The following is a 20,052-nucleotide window of genomic DNA, read 5'->3' on the forward strand; positions in this document are numbered from 1 at the left end:
AATCTTTCATCCAAAGGCCTTAAAGAAAAATGGGGTCATTTCAGAGCCTTATTAGGGTTTGGGTCACTGGTCCTCACTGCAGAGGGTTTTCTTTTCTTTACGAATTTTTAAATTGTGAAATATAACATATATACAAAAAAGCAATAAATTTCCAAGTACTTTATTTTTAGTGATTCAATTATCTTTTATAATGCCAATCTTTATAGAATCATTTGGCAGAAAAGCATTTTCAACATTAAACAATGTAACTTTTTTTTATTCCCTCTCCCAACTACTATTTTATGTTTATTCCCCTAACATGAAATCTGTAAATGCAAGTACTTTTTTATATCAATTTTTAGTGAGCTTACAGTAAAGCAGAAAATTAAAAGATAAGCAAAAAAATAGATGCTATATTCTGTTTAAAACAAAACACCTCTTTATATTACATGGTTTGATTAGTATATTCTTTTAAATTGTGGATCAAAGGTAACAATATTGTGAAATTAATGCAAACGAGGTAATTTTTGAGAACTTTATTTAATTTGTAGTTTCTCTAACATTTTTTATTGTGAAATATAACATATATACAAAAAAGTAATAAATTTCCAAGTACATTTTAAGAAGTAGTTATAGAACAGATTTTAAAGTTCAGTATGGTTTACAGTTCCATGATTTTTCACTTTTTCTAGCTACTCCAAGACACTAGAGACCAAAAGAAATATCAATATAATGATTCAGCTCTCATACTCATTTGTTAAACCCGACCTTCTCTGTACAACTCCACCATCACCTTTATCTTTCTCCAACTCGTTAGGAGTCTTAGAGCTATGCCCATTCTAACTTTTTTATGCTGGAAGGGGCTATCGATAATATGGGATAGGGGGATAGAACTAATTGATGTTCTGGAAAGGCTGGCCCCTCTGCATTTCAGGACTTATCTGGTCCAGGGACCCATCTAGAGGTAGTAAGTTTTTAAGAGTTACCCTAGTGCATGGAACCTTTGTAGAATCTTATATAATGCCCTAGGTATTCTTTAGGATTGGCAGAAATGGTTCTGGTTGGGGTTTGGCAAGTTATGATAGCTAACAATGTCTAACTGAAGCAGAGGGTTTTCTAGAACACAGGATTTTTGAAAACTAAAAATGGAAGGAGACCAGTTTGATAAATACAACTAAGTTTTGGATAAGTGAATTACTGTAGTTAGAGTGTCACCACCAAGGCACTTATTCTTCTTAAAATACTGCCTTGTACATAGTAAACAATATTTTCTATTGATTTATGATTATTATTTTCTTCTTTACTGTAAAACTTTGAATCTGTGGTGGACCCCAGAAAAGCCATGTACTTTGATCTTCACTCAGTATTGCTGGCTGGGAACTTTTTGATAGTTCCCATGGAGATGTGACCAACCCAGTTGTGGGTGGTAACTTTTGATTAGATAGTGTCCATGGAGGTGTGACTCCACCCATTCAAGGTGGGGTTGCTTGCTAGAGCCCTTTCAGAGGGAACCATTTTGGAAAAACTACAGAGCCTACAGCAGCCAGGGACCTTTGGAGATGAAGAAGGAAAATGCCTCCAGGAGAGCTTCACGAAACAAGAAAGATGGAGAGAAAGCTAGTAGAAACTGCCATGTTCATCATGTGCCTTTCCGATGAACCCTGAACTTCATCGGCCTTTCGTGAGTGAAGGTAACCTCTTATTGGTGCCTTAATTTGGACATTTCTATAGACTTACTTTAATTTGGACATTTTCCTTACTTTAGAACTTACAACTTAATAAATTCCCCTTTATAAAAGCCAGTCCGTTTCTGGTATATCACATTCTGGTAGCTAGCAAACTAGAACACTCACCAAACCCTCTGTGTACTCTATTCTTTTGTTCTCATTTGAAACTCCCCCATGTTTCCCAAACTGCAATATTTACATCAGCCTTAACACATCAAAACAGCTAGGAATTGCTTAGTAACATTGAACATGCTCACAACCAATTGTTACACTTCTAGCCATATACCCTGGAAAAACATTTGCACATGTACACCAGGAGACATGAATAAGAAGGTTCACAGCAGCATATCTGATTATGAAAAAACTGGAGACAACCAAAATACCCATCAAGAAGAGGAAGGATACATCATTGTATATTCAAACAATTGTATGCTAAATAGCAGAGAAAATGAATTATATGGATTAAAAAAACAACATTGAGTGAAAGAAGCCATAGATTAATATATATAGTATGATTCCATTTATATAAAATTTTTAAAAAATACATTTTTTAGGGATTCATACATACATATTTGATAGCAAACAATAAGAGGGTGATTAACATGAGATTCAGAAAAATGGTTGCCTCTGGAGGATACCAGCAGAAGAGGCACACAGAAAGTTTCAAAGGTGCTGATAATATTTTGTTTCTTAAGCTGAGTGGGGTATACATGGCATGGTTTTATTACTGTTCTTTAAACTGTACATACCTAATATATATGTATGTATGTATCATTGTATATACATCTTTCAAAATAAGATATTTTGTATAAAAAGTGTTAAAAGGTCTCTTTCCTCATTAAAAACTTTTTTTGAACAGTTGTAGGTTCATAAAAAAATCATGCAGAAAGTACAGAGCTCCCACATACACCCCCTTTTTCCTTATTTTTGTTTCCCCTTGGGTTATCTCTGAAATAGCCACTCTCTTCTTTAGTCTCCCACTCTACAACTCCCAAGGTTTATTTGCCCTTCATATGGTTGTTGGAAACTACTCCCACATGCCTAGGCCATGGGTCTATTTCACCAGGGATGGAAAGAGAACACCTATTACCTGGTATTTTGGAGACTATAATGATAAGCAATACATCGTAATTTGAAAATGTTATTAACCAATTTAATATGCATCAGTAGATTCAAATACTGCTTGTTTATCATAAGAGAACTGAGGGATCTAAAAGCAGCTCATGGTTTTGGTTTTCCAGACCTACCATGTTCTCAAATACAAACTCAGCTTTGTGTCTTAAATTTTCTAACACTCCATCACCGTGGCATCTAGATACAAGGTTCTTGAAAATACTTCAGTAAGTTGAAGAAATAAATGATGCAATTGCTTCTAGTTCTATTTTCTTATAAATTTTCTAACATTCCAAAATTTGAACTTTGTAGGTTAAAAATTATAAAAGGAAAGTGTTATATCTCATCCTAAATATAAATCTTCCAGAATAAGACTTGAGGTGAAATTGTAAGGGTTAAGAATTTTAAAGTCTTGCATCCTACATCAGCCTAAAATAAAGTCTGCCTCTGTTACTTGCTAAGTTATACCAAAATGATTACTGTTATTCATTGAAGAGACTTGACTGGAAGTGATCCTTTCAGTGAGTACTCAGAAACCATTGTCAAGGAGCTATTTCATTTTTCAAAAGCTAAAAAAAAGATTTTTTTTTCAGATATCACTTGGGAACTTAAAAATTAGAAGCCTTAGTCCATAGCTGTTATTATACAGAAAGCTGATAGTTGAAATGACTTGGTCTTTTTTAATGGTCTGATTTAATCACTATGCGTCATGGTGCAAAACAAACACACTCCTCTTTATCCACCAGTAACACTACTAGGTCTCACTGAAGGAGTCTGACCTAGAATTGATAGACATAAATCAAAACGTTCAGATAAGTATAGTCAAGAAAGTTAGAATCTTTGGGAAAACCAGAGGGGGGGAAGTGCTCAGTCAATGATTTTTATTTAGCACAAGGAGAACTATGAAAACATTACTAGTCTGTAGTATCACAGTCAAAACAGGAATTATTGCTTCTATTTCTAACTTTATTTTGTCCCATTTCTTTCCCCTCTTTTGGTCAAGAAGGTATTCTCCATCCCATTATGCCAGGGCCAGGATCATCCCTGAGAGTCACGTGTGGTGTTGCCAGGGATACTCACACCCCTGAAAGTCATGTCCCATGTAGGGGAGTGCATAAAGAGTTTATTTGCAGAGTGTGACTCTCTAGAGAGAGAGAGGCCACATTTGAACAGAAAAGAGGTTCTCTGGGGGTGGCTCTTAGGTGTGTTTATAAGTAGTCTTAGCTTAACCATTACAGAAATAACTTCCATGAGAGCCAGCCTCAAGATCGAGGGCTTGGCTTATTACATAGGAAATCCCCAATGCTTTTTTATTATCTGCACAAAATACTCTGGAACATATCAATCATTACATAGAGCTATACAGAATCACCAGATCTCATTCCCTATTCTATGCTCTGGGTATTCAATCTAAATAAATAGCCAGTTGGGTTTTTTTTGTTTTGTTTTGCATGGGCAGGCACTGGGAATCGAATCTAGGTCTCCGGTATGGCAGGCGAGTACTCTGCCTGCTGAGCCACCATGGCCTGTCCACCAATTGGTTTTTGACAAGGCTGCCACGTCCATTCAATTTGGAAAGAACAGTCTCTTCAACATAGAGTGCTGGGAAAACTGGATAGCCACATGCAAAATAATAAAGGGGGATCCCTATCTCACGAAATTAAATTAAATTTACTACATACAAAAATTAACTCAAAATGGATCAAAGAAGAACCTTGAAGACATTTTGTTGATTGAAAAAAGCAAGGCAGAAAAGGACAAATATTGTGTGATCTCAGTGATATGAAATAATTAGAACAAGCATATTCATCGAGTCAGAAACTAGAATACAGCTTACCAGGGACTGAGGTGGGTGTAGGGAATGGGGAATTAATGCTTAACTGGTACAGAATTTCTGTTTGGGGTGATGGAAAAGTTTTGGTAATGAATAATGGTGAAGGTAGTACAGCATTGTGAATGTAATTAACAGTAATGAATTACATATCTGAATGTGGTTAAAAAGGGAAGTTTTAGGTTAAATATATGTTATTAAAATAAACATTAAAAAGAGAGAGAGAGAGAGAGAGAGATAGACAATGGCACTTAAATGCAATACATGATTCTGGACTGGAACTAATAAAGAAGGAGAAAAGGCCCAAAAGGACATTTTTGGGACATGAAAAAACTGGAATATAAACTAAGCTTTATATCAATGTTAAATTGCTTGAACTTGATAACTCAACTTAAGGGGGTTTAAAAGTGAATATTTTTGTTCTAAGGAAATGTATATAGAAGTATTAAGTGTTGAAGGAGCATAATGTCTAAAACCTACCCTCAAATGTTTACAAAATATGTAGGTAGATAGGCGGATGGATGGATGGATGGATGAATGGATGGATATAATGATGTGGCAAAATGTTGAAATATCTGGGTGGAGTATATGTTGCAGTTCTCTGTGTGGGTTTTGTATTATTTTTGCAACTGTCCTGTAAGTTGGAATTATTTCAAAATTAACAACTAAAAAAATTTATTCCTGTAGAAATATTTATCTTTTGTATAAATACTGCAAGTTGCAACTGCTCCAGTAGATGGCGCCTCTAACTCTTTTAATGCCTTAGCTTCTTATAAATTTTTTTTTGTAATTGTAAACTACAACATATAAACATTCTTGACAAGGTTAAAATCAGTGACTTGCAATGTCATCACATAGTTGTGTGTTCATCACCATGATCATTTCTGTGAACATTTACATCTCTCCAGCAAAAGAAAGAAAAAAGAAAAAACTGATACATACCGTATCCCTTACCTCCCCATTGACCACTAGTATTTCAATCTATTCTATTTTAACCTTTGTTCCCCCTATTATTTGTTTATTCCTTATCCATATTTTTTTATTCATCTGTCCATACCATAGATAAAAGGAGCATCAGACAAAGTTTTTTATAATCACAGTCACATTGCAAAAGCTATGTCGTTGTACAATCATCTTGAAGAAACATGGCTACTGGAACACAGCTCTACAGTTTCAGGTACTTCCCTCTAGCCATTCTAATACACCATAAACTATAAAGGGGATATCTATATACCGCACAAGAACAACCTCCAGGATAACCTCTAAACTCTGTTTGGAATCCCTCAGCCATTGACACTTTATTTTGTCGCATTTCTTTCTTCCCCCTTTTGGTCGAGGTTTTCTCAATCCCTTGATGCTGAGTCCCAGCTCATTCTAGGATTTCTGACCCACATTGCAGGGAGGTCCACAACCCTGGGAGTTATGTCTCACGTAGAGCGGGAAGGGCAGTGAGTTCACTTGCCATGTTGGCTGAGAGAGAGAGAGAGAGAGGCCACATCTGAGCAATAAAAGAGGTTCTCTGGGAGTGATTCTTAGGCTTAATTTTTAAAAGGCTTAACCTATCCTTTGCAGGGATATGTTTTGTAGGAGCAAACCCCAAGATTGAGGGCTAGACCTATTGATTTGGTTGTCCCCACAAATTTCTTTTTTTATTACTACTTCCAGGTATTTTTCCCCCCCCCGGGCTTTTAAATTAAATGGCACATTGTTAATTCTTTTGATTCTCTTAGGAAAAGGGAAAATAAGCATAGTTCTTATAATCAGAAGACAAAAAAAAATGCAAAAAATTGGGCCTGTTGTAACAAGTCTCATTGCAATTTCATAGGAAAGAAACCACAAGTGAACCACTAAGCATGAAAACAGGTAAACAACTGAGGAAAGTAAGCTTCCAACTCAATATCTCTCTTCTTTTATCACTAAACTCTTCCACTGCTTTGCATTTTCAGTACTTCTACAGCTGAAGATTTTTTTTTTTTTTTAGAGTCTGGACACATTGATAGGGCCTATCAATTTTCCAAAGAAACTCAGAACTGCAATAATTAGGCAAAATTCAGGAAAATGATGCATTTTTCTGTCAATCGCTAGGGAGGCTGCTGTACTAATGGACAATATAAATACTGCCTGGTAACTGCTGGGGGAAATCCAGGGGCTATAAGAGCATGTCAGAAGGGTGTAAAGACCAAGCAAGAGACAGTGCAGGGACTAGTTAAGGGAAAAGGAAGAAGTTGCTACAGGCTTGGAGGTTTTGGATGAGGATGACATTCAAGTTGAGATCTGAAGGAGGAACACGAGCAAGCCTGACGGGCTGGATGAGAAATGGGTGCGGGCTTCAGGGCTAGGAAGGGGCATGCTCTGGGCAGAGGAGTAGGAACAGCATTTGCAAAGGTACTGGGCAGAGAAAGCAGGGCTAAGTCCAGGGAAAGGTAAGATCAGCATCTCAAGAGTGCTTTAGAACTGTCCCTTTTTTGTGACATGGACACTTCTGGCCGTCTGGTGAAGTCTATGGACCCCTTCCCAGAATATTGTTTTAAATGCCTAAAATTAAGTATGTTGGAATACAAAGGCAACCAATTATGTTGGAAATACAGTTACCAAAATATTTTAAATCTGTGATATAATAATGTGTACTTCTTCACAAATGCATAACATTACAAGATCTAGTGGCATATCTAATAAACTATCACAATTTTGAGGTATTGTTGAGCTTAAAGCAATACTGGCAATGTGACATAAAAATATCTGTGGTTCTCTGTATAGCTTAATGTAATGCCTGGATACATCCGAGAGTATTTTAAGCAGATAACAAAAAAGTATTGGCAAAGTCCCTTGAGGGATGGGAGAAAAAATATGAAACTATTAAACCTTACCACTGGAGAAACCAGATACTGTGTCAAACATCAGGGATATCCAAGCACTGGATCTTGAGGCTTACTCTTGTGAAGCTTATGTATGCAGCAGAGATGCTTAGCCTACCTGTAAGTATACCTAAGTTACTTCTGGAGGACCTCTTTTGTTGCTCAGATGTGGCCTCCCTCCTTTTAAGCCCAACTCTGCAAGTGAAATCACTGCCCTTCCCCCTATGTGGGACATGGCATTAGGGATAAGGATTTCTCTGACTGCATAGGAGATGACTCCCAGGAATGAGCCTGTCCCTGGCACCATGGGATCAGCAATGCCAATCTGACCAAACGGGGGAAAGAAGTGTAACAAATAAGGTATCAGTGGCAGAGAGAGTTCAAATAGAATCAAGAGGCTACTCTGAAGGTCACTCTTATGCAAGCTTCAGGTAGACATTGCCACGTATCATAACTTGCCAACCCCCAACCAAAACCATTGCTGCCAATCCTAAACAACATCTAGAACAATATACAAGATTCTACAAAGGTTCCATGCAGTAGGGTAACTTTCCAGAAACCTACAACCTCCAGATGGGACCCTGGACCAGAGAAATTCTGAAATGCAGAGGGCCCAGCCTCTCCAAAACATCACATAGTTCCATCTCCCTACCCCATGTTATTGATAGCCTCTTCCAACATGGAAAGTTAGAATGGGCATAGCCCAAATACCCCTAAAGAGTGGGAGAAAGATCAAAGTTGATGGTGGAATTATACAGAGAAGGTAGGGCTTAACAAATGAGTATGATTGTCATTATATAGATCTTTTATTCTCCAGAATCTTAGAGCAGCTAGAAGTAAAATCCTAAAATTGTGGAATTGTAACCCATCCCAAACTCTGAAAATCTGTTCTACAACTAACTGTTGTGCTGTGAAATGTATTGCTTTTTGCATGTTATTTTTTTTCACAAAAAAGAAGAAAAAGGTCTCTTGTGATATAATGCCTGTACAATGATGATATTGCGAACCACTGTACACTTTTCATGATTACTTGGTATGTGAATATATAATATATAACAAGAAAAAATAATTTTTTCAAATTTGTGATTTCTGTGGGTGACAAACCTTTAGGTATCAAGTATTTATTATCTACGGGCACCACACATTTTACATGAATTGCATCACTTCAATTTTCATTGAAGGAAATGCTAAATTTCAATTCGAGATTAGTGAAAATATAGATGTAATGTTTTCCCCCAACCAAATAACCCCCTGAATTCTGCCGACCAATCTCTTGGGGTCTGCTTAATATACTCTGGGATGTATCCAGAGTATATATCCTAGCAGCAGGGTGTAAAATGGACTAGCAAGATCGAAATCAGGTGTTTGGGGAATCCAAAAGCTTAGTCCGAGGGAGGTATCAGCACTCCCAAAGGACTTGGATCCAAGAAGGAGGAGCCAGTGGAGCCAGCCAAGCAGGAGTCATGCCTTCCATGTCACAACCTCACCTGTGCATAGGCCAGGGGCAGGGTTCAGGTGATGATCCAGGGCAGGACTCATAGCCTGTCTACTGCAAGGGGGGCTTCATGAGAGCTATGTATAAGTCTCCTACATGGTGCAGGATGGTGGTGAAGAGCCACGAGTGTCCTACAGACTTAGATTCCATTGTCCTTGCAATTTAGGAGCTGAACATCCTTGGACAAATTAATCTTTCAGTTTCCTCATCTGTAAAATGGAATAATAAAAATATCTATCATGATCACAGAATTATGATGAGGTTAAAGTGATGTGGTGCCTGTAGATAATCAATACTGGATAAATAAAGGTTCTTAAATGTAAGTTGAATGAACCTGCCAAATGAGCTTTCAAGAGGGGAATCTCTCCAGATTTCCCATATACCTCTCACGCCCCCTCCAAAAACAATGTTTCCCTATTATTAGCACTTTGTGTTAATGTGATAATTTTGTTACAATTGATGACACAATATTGTAATTGTACTATTAATTATAGTTCATAGTTTATATTACAACTGTATTGTTCAGTTGTATGCTTAAATTTTTTTTTTTTGGAAACAAATCAATAACCTAAAATTTCTCATTTTAACCACTTTCAAATATACAATTCAGTGGTGTTAATAACTTTCAAAATGTGCATCCATCACACTATCCGTTACCAAAAAATACTTAATTAGTATTGGGTTTCTATTTGGGGTAGTGGAAATGTCAGTATCTTTTAAAAAAGGTTTCCCCGTGCATGCATTTCTTGAGCACCTGAAATCTGATAGGGGCTGGAAGAGAATCCTGAACACTGTGTCTGGCAGTAGTTTTCGAAGTGAAACCTGAGATTTCGTAATCAGGACAGGTATTAAAAACCCCAGAGTAAAACAGAAAAAGAAATAACAGCAATAAAGCCCGGGGTTAGAGCCCATAATAATTAAAGCCCATCAGTCAGTTGCTAGATTACTTCAGGTTGGATCAGAGAGACCAGCACTGGGAGATATGGGAATGATAATAACGGTGGAATTCTATGCATTGTTCTTTACTACATAAAAAAAGAAATTAAACCCAGGACAGTTTACGATTCCCAGGAAAACGTCTCTTTTCCCCTTTATCTGTAAAATCAGGAAGCTTCAAAAGCTGTCTTTCATATTCTTCAAAGCTGAGATTAACCTGTTGGATGAAATTGACTAGTAAATTGCAGTCTAATATTCAAGTGCTTGTACTCTGCAAATAAGTTTTCATTTGTTCAATCTGAGGCCGAAAGTTAAAAACAATTCGCACTTACGACGAGGATGGGATTCGAACCCACGCGTGCAGAGCACAATGGATTAGCAGTCCATCGCCTTAACCACTCGGCCACCTCGTCCTGAAAATTTACTCTTTCCTGATACCTATAGGGGGGTAATACTAGGAGGATATGACGCAATTATTATGGAGATCGCCATTTTGTACGGAAGCAAAGATCTGACCATTTTTATAGTAGGCGATCAACAGACAATGGCCGCTCCCATGAAGTTGGAGTCGGCAAAGAGAAAAGGCAAAGGAAAACTGAGTAGAAAATGAGATAAATTTTAGGGAAATGAAATCGACCTACAGGCTGGAAAAGTAGTTTAAGGGTCAGGAATAGTTTTTTTTCCGGAGCCTAGTGGGCGGGGCCGAACGTAAGCGGCTCTGCGCATGCGTCTTAGCTAGGCGGTTACATTTGAATGCTTTACTGAGGCAGTCCGGGCGTTGTCGGGTCACGTCGAGAGGCCGCTGTGAACTGCTTTGGTGAGGAGCGCACGGACCCCGAACAAGTCTGAGGACAATTTGTCAAGTAGGTGGGCCACGGCAGGCAAGAAGAAAGACCCTTTAGTCTTGGGCTCCTGGGAGGGCTTTGGGTCTTATTTGAGTTTCCTGAAGGCCCTGCCGGAGGTCGAGGACGCCCCCTTAACTAGGCGGCTTCCGAAAGCGCGGGGCCCACAGCAGGCTCCCCTGCACCCTTTGTTGGGCTTTCTTCCGTCACCTCGGCCTGCCGGTTGTTTACCTCTACCTAGCACTTCTCCACGCACACCTGGGCCTCTCCGGGCCGGCTGGGAGTGCTTGTCCATCGCCCTCTCAGCCTCCCGGCTCGACCCGCTCCTAGGCTCTAACTTGCTTCCCTTTTGTATTTCTGACCCAACTTTTCTTAGAAATGACAGCCGTAGTCATTTTAAACTCTCGGCTGGTCATGGTTTCTTTACAATGTCTGTCTGATCCGAGTGCTTAGCGTCACTTAAAAGGTTTTCAGTTCTCTGCAGCTGTTGTAGCATTAACAAATAGAGCCAGTGTTAGTAAGCCGCAACTTCTTTTTTGTTTTGTTTTGGTTTTTTTGTTTTTTGTTTTTTAGTCTTTCTCTGTCCATTATTCAAGTTCAGAATTAAAACCCTCTCCTTTTCTTGCTGGCTTTATCTCAATACTAGAGTTTGACAAAAAAGTATTACCGATGAGAATTTTCAAGATTAAGGCTTTATTAGGTTTATTAGGCTTTAACAGAGACATAAAGGATATGGATAATGATCAAAGCACAAATTTACTGTAGATATTAAAATTGAAATTTTCACTGGATCAATCGAATTTCACAGATACTAGGTTCATTGTTTTGTGCTATGGTTGAGAGTGGATAATCCAGAGATTAATGTAATACTGTCCCTATCCTAGAGGAGTTTACAGTCCAGAAAGGGAAATAATTAATATACACAACCAGCTATAATACAAGGTAAAGGAGAATAAGACATTCTAAAAAGTATGGGAGCAAAGAGAAGGGACAGTTTCTTTGATGTTTTTGGCAATAGAGACTTAAAAAGGCTTCGTGGAGAAGGTGGCATTTGAGGTGGAACTTGAAGGTTTGAATTACAGAGATGGAAAGTTTTATGTTTTGTAAGGTTTTGGTAATTGTTGGTTGGGTTCAAAACAGTATAATCCCTGCTGTGTGAATGACTGGAAATGTTTATAAGGTGACGATTAGATGTAACTTGAGTAAAAATGTTCAGAATGGTATTATTAATGATGTGTTTAGTGCAAAATAAAAAACTATAGAAAATACTGACTCTAAGTATTGATAGTAGGATAGTGCTGTCCAAAAGAACTTTCTGTGAGAATGGAAATGCTTTATATCTGCTCTGACCAACACGGAAACCATAGCCTCCCTCATGTGTTTGAGTGCCTGAAATATGTCTGTTGTGTCTGAGGAAATGAATTTTTAATTTTATTTCATTTTAGTTAATTTAAATTTAAATAGCTCCCATATTAGACAGCACAGGTCTGGAGCCTATTTCAAAGGACACCATGGCAAATATTAACTTTAGATATTGGTAAACTAAATGTAAGAGTGGGTAAAGAGCCAGATACTAAATATTTCAGGCTTTACTGACTACGTGGTCTCTGTCACATATTTTTCTTTTTGTTTGTTTTCTTCTTTTACGATCTTTTAAAAACGCAAGAACCATTCTTCACTCAAGGGCTGATAAGAGCGTAGTTTGCAGACCCCTGGATTATTTAGATCCAAGGTTCCCAAACTTTCTTGGTGCATAGCACCATTAGACCAAAAGAGATATTTAACGTTTCCATTTATATATATATATGTAACTGAAATAGTTATGTCCTAACCACTTAATGGCCATTTGAGAAAACATAATTGAAAGAAGATATATTTTAATTTCATTCTTAATCACAATTACTTAACTAATGGGATATATAGACCTTTGAATACTACAGTTTCTTTACATCTTGGATTGGACATTGCCACCCTCATTTTCTGTACTACATTGGTAAAAGTACTTGCTTTTTATTATAGCAACTGCTGAAAATCCAGCGTCACAATATAGTCATCAAAAAAATGTATGTAAATGGGTGCAATTTTTTTATAATACAGAAATTGTAGATTTGCAGAAGGGTACAATTTTGAGCTAGTAGTTTACACAGTGCCGGAGAGATGTTGAGAATTGCTGTTTCTCTCAAAAACTTAAGATATTGCAGAATAAATCTGTGTTTTGCTGCCATTCCCCTAGGTGCCAACTGCAGTTTTTGAACCAATCTATTAATGTGACAGTAATGAGGAGTTCAACCATAATGGCATCTGATAAATGAGGCTTAACATGAGTGTCTGAGGGCTCCTATTTTTGATGAAGATGAGACCTTATGTGATAAATAGGATTTTTTTGATGAGCTTTGAATCTCTTGCATCTTAGAAGGAATGATGCTCAATGACTTTGAAACAGGGGAGTCATGTAGGTAATCTTGAGTTGATAGTGTTTAATATTTTTATCTGTGGATTTTGAATACTTAATGCAGTGAGTTTGAAAATATGGCCAAATGGAATAGGATTGATATAACCTTTAAAATAACAGGAATATGCAAACCTGTAATCATCAAGGTAACTCGAAATATTTGTTTCTAAATTAACTTAATGGGGAAATATTTGTGGAGCTCCTACTTTTACACTCTGCTAGACTCTCAGATACATATAACAGTGAACCTTAGGGATACCAGCCCTATTCTCTTAGAGCTTACTGTTACATCAGGGGTAGTTTGGGGAGATAACAGGAATAATTAATTTGCATAACAGACTTTTAAATTACAGTTGTGGTAATACTGTAGGGGAGATATATACAGTACTTTTGCAAAGAGCACTTTCTTGGCTTTTTTGCCAAGACAGAAAAGCAAATATAAATGCATTGACTTGGGAAAGCACTTTGGGTACACACAGATAGAAAGGCCAAAGTGGCCAGCTTAATGAGTTGAGGAAAAGAGTTGTATTGAGAAAAATATGAAGTTGGAGAGGCAGGGACCAGATTTTGTAGGGCTTTGTAGGTAAGAGTTTATTCTCAGTTTGATGGGAAGCTACTGGAAGGTTTTAAATTAGAGGAATGTCTTAAATGTTATTTATATATTAGGAAGATAACTGTTGTGTGGAGAAAATATTGTAGGGGGATGAGAGTGAAAGCAGGGAGACAGGTGAGGAGACTATTGCAGTGTTGCGCATCATGGATATTGTTAACCTGAACTATGGTGGTGGCACTGAAAATAGAAGTGAATGGATTTGGGACGTATATTGGAAATAGAATTACTAAGACTTGATGGATTGAAATAGAAATAACTCATCTTTTCTTTGATTCTGATCTCAAAGGGAAAGTTCAAAGTTTAAGTTGATGATTATTGTTTTTTATAGATAGTTTGTTAGATTAAGGCATTTATCTTCTATTCCTAGTTTGCTTTTTTTTAATACCACAAATGGATGTTAAAGTTCACCATGTCTTCTTCATCTGTTGAGATGATCATATGATTTTTCTCTTTTACTGTCAATATGGTAAATTACAAGGTTGATTTTTTTTTTAGCTTTTCTTTTTTTAAAAAATTTTTATTTATTAATTAAAAAATTAACAAACCAAATAAAATATTAACATATATAATCAATTGGTTGATTTTAAAAGATTAATCCAGTTTTGCATTTCTGGAATAAAACCAACTTGACCATAATACTTTTTAAAAATTGTGGGAGTCTCTTTGTTAATTCATATTTTATTTAGAATTTTTGTATTTATGATAGTGAGTAAAATTGACCTATAATCTTTCCTTTTTTTGTACTTTTATCTGATTTTGTGTGATGGAGGTGGTTGCAGGAAAGACAGCTTACTTTTCATCTCCCATAATGGGACAACTCTTTAATACCTAAAACTAGAAAAATTTAAAAATAGCAATTCAAACAAGTTATCTAGATTAACGGGGTAAATACAAAAATAATTGTAGAAAGAGGACACTGGAGTGTGAGGAAGCTGCTGTTTTATATAGCTTATCTTGTAGAATTGACTCCTTATACTATATTCATATATAACTTTGAAAATATAAAAGTTAAAATTAAAAAAACTAAAGATTATTTTAAGTACATATGGGTGTTATTTGTGAACAGGAAAATGAAAACAGAAGAACAGATAAGCATTCAGGGAAAGTGTTTAAGAACAAAAGAAGGTTACAGATCAAATCCTAGAAGGCACCCATCATCCTGTCTATACTGACAGCTAATTAGATACAATGCTGCTAAAAAATAAGCAGACTTTTATTTCACTTTGAAGTTCAGGTTCATTATGAAGTATTGTCTACTAATTTGGCTTTTGTTATATATGATGAAAAATTATCTTTTAGATACCAGTTCTCTTTATATTATTGCTATGAGTAAGAACATTGATTCTACCAGTTATATATATGGTATTAATTTAATGTGTGGTAGAAATGCTAATATGGGAGAGTCAAAATCTCTAACTATTCTGTTTTATAAAATCTTGCCCAGGGTAAGATTCTAAAGTAAACGTATAAGTTGAAAATCGAGTTTAATTAAACTATTACTTGTAAAGCAGTATAGGAAAGGTATGCTGGAATCTGGTATACCACCTTTCAATAAATCCAGCTAGTTTGTCTTCCAGGATTGTAACAAATTTCCTGTTTCTTTAGTTGAACATTAGATGAACCGTTTAGGACCATTACAAGAAAAATTTATCTTTACACATAAAATTTTGAGGTGAGATATTTGTAGTTTGAGATGTAGGTAGGAACTAAGATTATGCTGCTTACTTCATGCTCTTCCCAGGTCAGATAGTCATTGAATGGAATTTCGAGCACAATCAGCTGTACTATTTAAAATGTTATATTTATGTCTTAATATTTTTTTGCTAAATCTTATAGTTGAATTTTCATTTGATAAATATATATATCATGCGAATCCATTGTACTTTGATAACTAATTAACCTCCATTTTGGTACTGAATTATTATGTAATTCATAAGCTTTTACAAACTAGGCCAGATTTTTTTGTTTGAACCAGCAAAGTCCCAATCAGAGCATCAGTCACTGATTTTATCTCAAACATGAGAATTTTCCAGAGTTATTAATTATAACTGAGTGGTTTAAGCATCTTGAAATTTCTCATTTTATAACCCATACTTTCTTCCCTCAGAAAGTAACCCTGAAATCACAGCTGTGCTCTTAATCTCTTTATAGATTATAGTTTCTTCTCCTCCTTTCTCACCTTTTCTAATATTATTATTTGTTACAGAAAAAGTTTTTCTTCAAAAATGGATAGGATGTATTCAGAGACTAATGAAAAAAGGTAAGTTTATTCAATGAAGCTAAAAATGTTATATTCTTTATCAAAGAAAGATAATTTTCCAACTAGTAAGACTGATCAATGATTCCTGAAATCTTTTTTCCTTCTGTTCCAAGGGAAAGAAACCAAAGCATTCCTTGCTATATCTTTTCTTCTAGAAACACAAGACTAAAAGGGACTTTAAAGGCTATCTTGAATTTCTTCAATTTAAAGATGAGGAAATTGAGGCCCAGGAAGATGAAATGATTTGTCTAAAGTTGACATCACAAGCTGGTGGCCTTTTTGTGGTCTACAGATGTAATTTTTTTGGCCTACACAATATTTAAAAATTTTTGAAATAGATGTCAAAATTAAAAAATCTCAAGATTCTCACAATTAGATTTTTAGCTTTTCTTAAAAAAATCAAGTGCAGCAACACTAGGCTCATATTCTTGCTAGGCAGTAGGTAACTGGAGCAAAAAATGACTGTGACCTTTAGACCAGGCAACAACTATCCAGATCATTACAGTTTCAATATGCACAGTTTTTTAAGTATCTGTTTGGCTTCCATAGGCATTTAAATTTTCAAGACTTCGCCCAGAGCTAGATTTATAGTCCATTTATCTTATAATTATACCTCAGTAGGTATGATAAGCTACGTTGTACTGCACTGTTGTTCAAAAGATAGTATTTGTCCCCCGTTTCCTATAGTCCCCCGTTTCCTGTGCCTGCTGTTCCCTATTCTGTCTGCACGCCCCTGTCTGTAAGTGCAATTCTAACTACCAATAAAGTGCTTATTGTACAGAAAAAAAAGATAGTGTTGTAGTGTAATGTATTTAAAATATTGACTTCCTAAATTCTGAATTTAAAATCTTGTAATATAAATTTTGCCTCCCAGAGTGAAGTGAAAGTGCTGCCAGTATAGAAACCTACAAGAGGTGTTGTGATGATGGCTTTTGGAAATTCAGTCTTTTACTGATATATACATAAAATATGTGTTTCTTTCAGTGACAATATAGAGAGACCTGCTAGAAGACGGCATTCCTCGGTAAGAAACAATTAACAATTGCTCGCTTTTATTGGATGATGTCAATATACCATAGTAATTTTGATTGTGTCATCCCTGTTCCACCCCGACTGACTTCCTATTGCCATATAGAATAGAGACTAGAGACTGAAATATTTAACGTGTTTATACAGTTCTGTTAATTTAAAAGAGTCATTGGATTGAACAGTTAAAATGGTAAATTTTATGATATATAAATTATACTACAATAAAGCTGTTTAAGAAATATATTTAACCTGTTATACAAAGCTGTTTGTTGCAAGACACAGAAAAATCCAACATTAACTGATTTAAGCAAAAAGTTTTTTGGCTTATGAAATTGAAAAGCCAAAGGTAGGAATTCTTTTAGATATAGTGTACCGACTAGAGGTTCCAGAAATTTCACCAGCATTAGGATTTCCTTTCTCTTTTTCTGCTCTCATCCTGTTTTCTCCGAGTAATCTCGTTTATGAGACGGGCTTTCCCTGTGATTCCACGATTACTTCAGTACATCTAGATTTTCCTACCTGAAGAACAGTGTTTCCTCCAAATAGAAATACAGAATACTCAAGGTTGACTATGTTGGCCCTGATTATCCTGATGTGGGTCAAATCCTCATTCCTGAGGCAACCAGTCTTGACAGGAGAATATCATGTGCAGACCAGTCAGGATCAAAGCTGCATCCTAGAACTGGGGTGGGAGTTTCCCCTAGCCTACAGGGAATGAGAATACAGAGTGACTCTCCAAATTAATAGGGTAGAATCGGCAAGGAGAAGAGAATAGATGCCTTATATTTAAACCTGCCATAAGGCATAGCCCTGAGCAATGTGAATTTGAGGAATTTTAGAGGTTCGCAGGGATTTTAGCATTTCTACCTTTCTAGTAAAGGTATAACTTGAAACAAACTGATGACCAATAAATATGTCAGATTTTCTTGAATAATTCTATTACCTCTAGATTTTGAAACCCCCAAGGAGTCCTCTTCAGGACCTCAGAAATGGAAATGAAACTGTTCAGGTAAGCATGTAGTACAAATGCTTTATAGATGACTATTTTCAGTTACATTTTTATTAGCCAGGAACTTTATTAGCTATATGAAGAAAGAACATTATAAATGATTCCCAGTTGAATATGTGCTAATAAGTATCACATGCCCTTCAGGTTAAAACCCAAACACTTTAACATGGCTGACATTCATGATTGTTAACCGTCTGTTTACTTCTCTAGCCTTCTTTCTTGCCAGTCTTGTACATATATGTATCCTGTCATTTGGAATTGCTTACTATTTCCCAAACAAAGATATGAGCTGTCAACCCTGCAAATATTTATATATGCTATTTCCTCTATCTAGAAGGCTAGTGTCTTATTCTTTTCTTCCACCTTGCCTCAACATTTTATTTAAAAAATTTTCAAACATAGAAAAGTAGAAAGAATTTTGCAGAGAACATTCATATATGCATCACCTATATTTTACAATTAATATTTTCCCACACTTAGAACATTCGTATATGCATCACCTATATTCTACAATTAATATTTTACCATACTTGCCTTATTATAAATTTGTACTCCCTCTTCTTTATTTGGTTAATTCCTTCTTGTCCTTTAAGACTTTTCAGAAAATCACCCCTTAACATTTTCTGTTATAATTGTTTATTTCTGTCCATGCTAAATTGAGAACTACTTGAGGTCAGGAACTTTTATCATGTGTTTTTATATTTATAGTTCGTGGTATATGATTGGCTTTCAGTACATTTTGATGATTGGTGGAATGCATATAGTTTCGGAGAGCTAAAATTCCGAGTGTTCATTCTGCTTTGGCCTCTAATTTTTCTATTTCTCAAATGCATCAAAGTTTTTTCTGCTTCAGGGCCTCTACACACATTCTACCTAGAATACCTTCCTCCCACCCAACTCTTCATCTGGCTAATTTCTAACAAATCCTTTGGGTCTCAAATTAAACGTACTTCCTCAAAAAAATCTTCCCTGATTTCCAGGCTAAATTCATTTTTTAATGTAGTTTTCCTTCATAGCACTTATCACACTTAGAATTCTATATTTGTGTTAATTTTCATATTACCATCTGCCCTACCATTGATTAATCTAATCCTCACTGGAGCAGGTAGTGAGTGTATCTGTCCCTTTACCACTGTTGTCTTTATCACTGCATGACACAGGATCTGGCATGTATATTTGTGTGTGTGTGTGTGTATATGTATTTTTTAATTAATTGAATGTTGACTGAGTAAATGACAGATTCAAAAGGATCTTACCAGTAATCATGAATTTATTTCCTTCATTTTATAGATAAGAAATCTGAGGTCCAAATAAGTTAGTATTTTGTCTAAGCCCCCCCACAGCTAGTTAGTGGTAGACCTCAAATTGGAACTCTAATCTCATAATTTCTAGCTCAGTGCTCTTTCCAATATGCCACACAAATTTCAGTTTTTTCTTTCTTTTTTTAGTAAGAAATATATTAGTCTCTGTCCGTCCCAGTATTTACCATGTCAGTATTATCATTGTTATGTTAGACTCAAGGCAACTTAAAGTGCCTGATAGGACTTTACCCACTTATACTGCTGAATGCAGAGGAGATGACTGTCTCTGATACTTTATTGCTATAAGACTTAGGTTCAGATATTCAGAATTAAATTCTCTTTTAATTTTGTTTGTTTATCTGTCTGCTGTGTTTTGTGTTTAGTATCTGTATGAATAGAAATGTTTGCTCCTGTTAAGTAGGAAGGTGAGGAGGGAAAATAAAAATAGTATATCATAGTAAGGTTACCGTAACAGTCAACATATCACTTGTTTTCTCCCTTTTCTTTTTTCTTGATAGCCAAATAACAATTCATTTAAAAGGTACAAGAAAAGGCAAAGGAAAATAATCACCTTTCTTAAATGTGTGATGTTTGTGCCCCTATGCTAATC

The 20,052-nt window shown here is 36.0% G+C and overlaps 1 protein-coding gene and 1 non-coding gene across 5 annotated transcripts in view; one reads left to right on the plus strand and one right to left on the minus strand.

Annotated features, from left to right (window-relative positions):
• Positions 1 to 1,512: 1,512 nt before the first annotated feature.
• KNL1 (kinetochore scaffold 1) overlaps positions 1,513 to 20,052 on the plus strand; it is a 98,966-nt gene continuing 80,426 nt past the window's right edge. Inside the window, exons 1-4 of one of the 4 annotated variants that reach the window (XM_077127463.1) lie at positions 1,513 to 1,670; positions 16,050 to 16,103; positions 17,088 to 17,127; positions 18,082 to 18,141. In XM_077127463.1, the coding sequence (XP_076983578.1) occupies positions 16,069 to 16,103; positions 17,088 to 17,127; positions 18,082 to 18,141 (135 nt within the window). In that variant the 5' untranslated portion in view covers positions 1,513 to 1,670; positions 16,050 to 16,068. Of the gene's footprint in view, positions 1,671 to 10,421; positions 10,804 to 16,049; positions 16,104 to 17,087; positions 17,128 to 18,081; positions 18,142 to 20,052 lie in introns of those variants that run through there. The other 3 variants (XM_077127462.1, XM_077127460.1, XM_077127461.1) reach the window with 3 other exon arrangements.
• TRNAS-GCU (transfer RNA serine (anticodon GCU)) lies at positions 10,268 to 10,349 on the minus strand. The gene has a single exon. It is a non-coding gene; the product is annotated as a tRNA-Ser (tRNA).

Source organism: Tamandua tetradactyla, chromosome 14, assembly GCF_023851605.1.
Source record: "Tamandua tetradactyla isolate mTamTet1 chromosome 14, mTamTet1.pri, whole genome shotgun sequence".
NCBI classification, from domain to species: domain Eukaryota; kingdom Metazoa; phylum Chordata; class Mammalia; order Pilosa; family Myrmecophagidae; genus Tamandua; species Tamandua tetradactyla.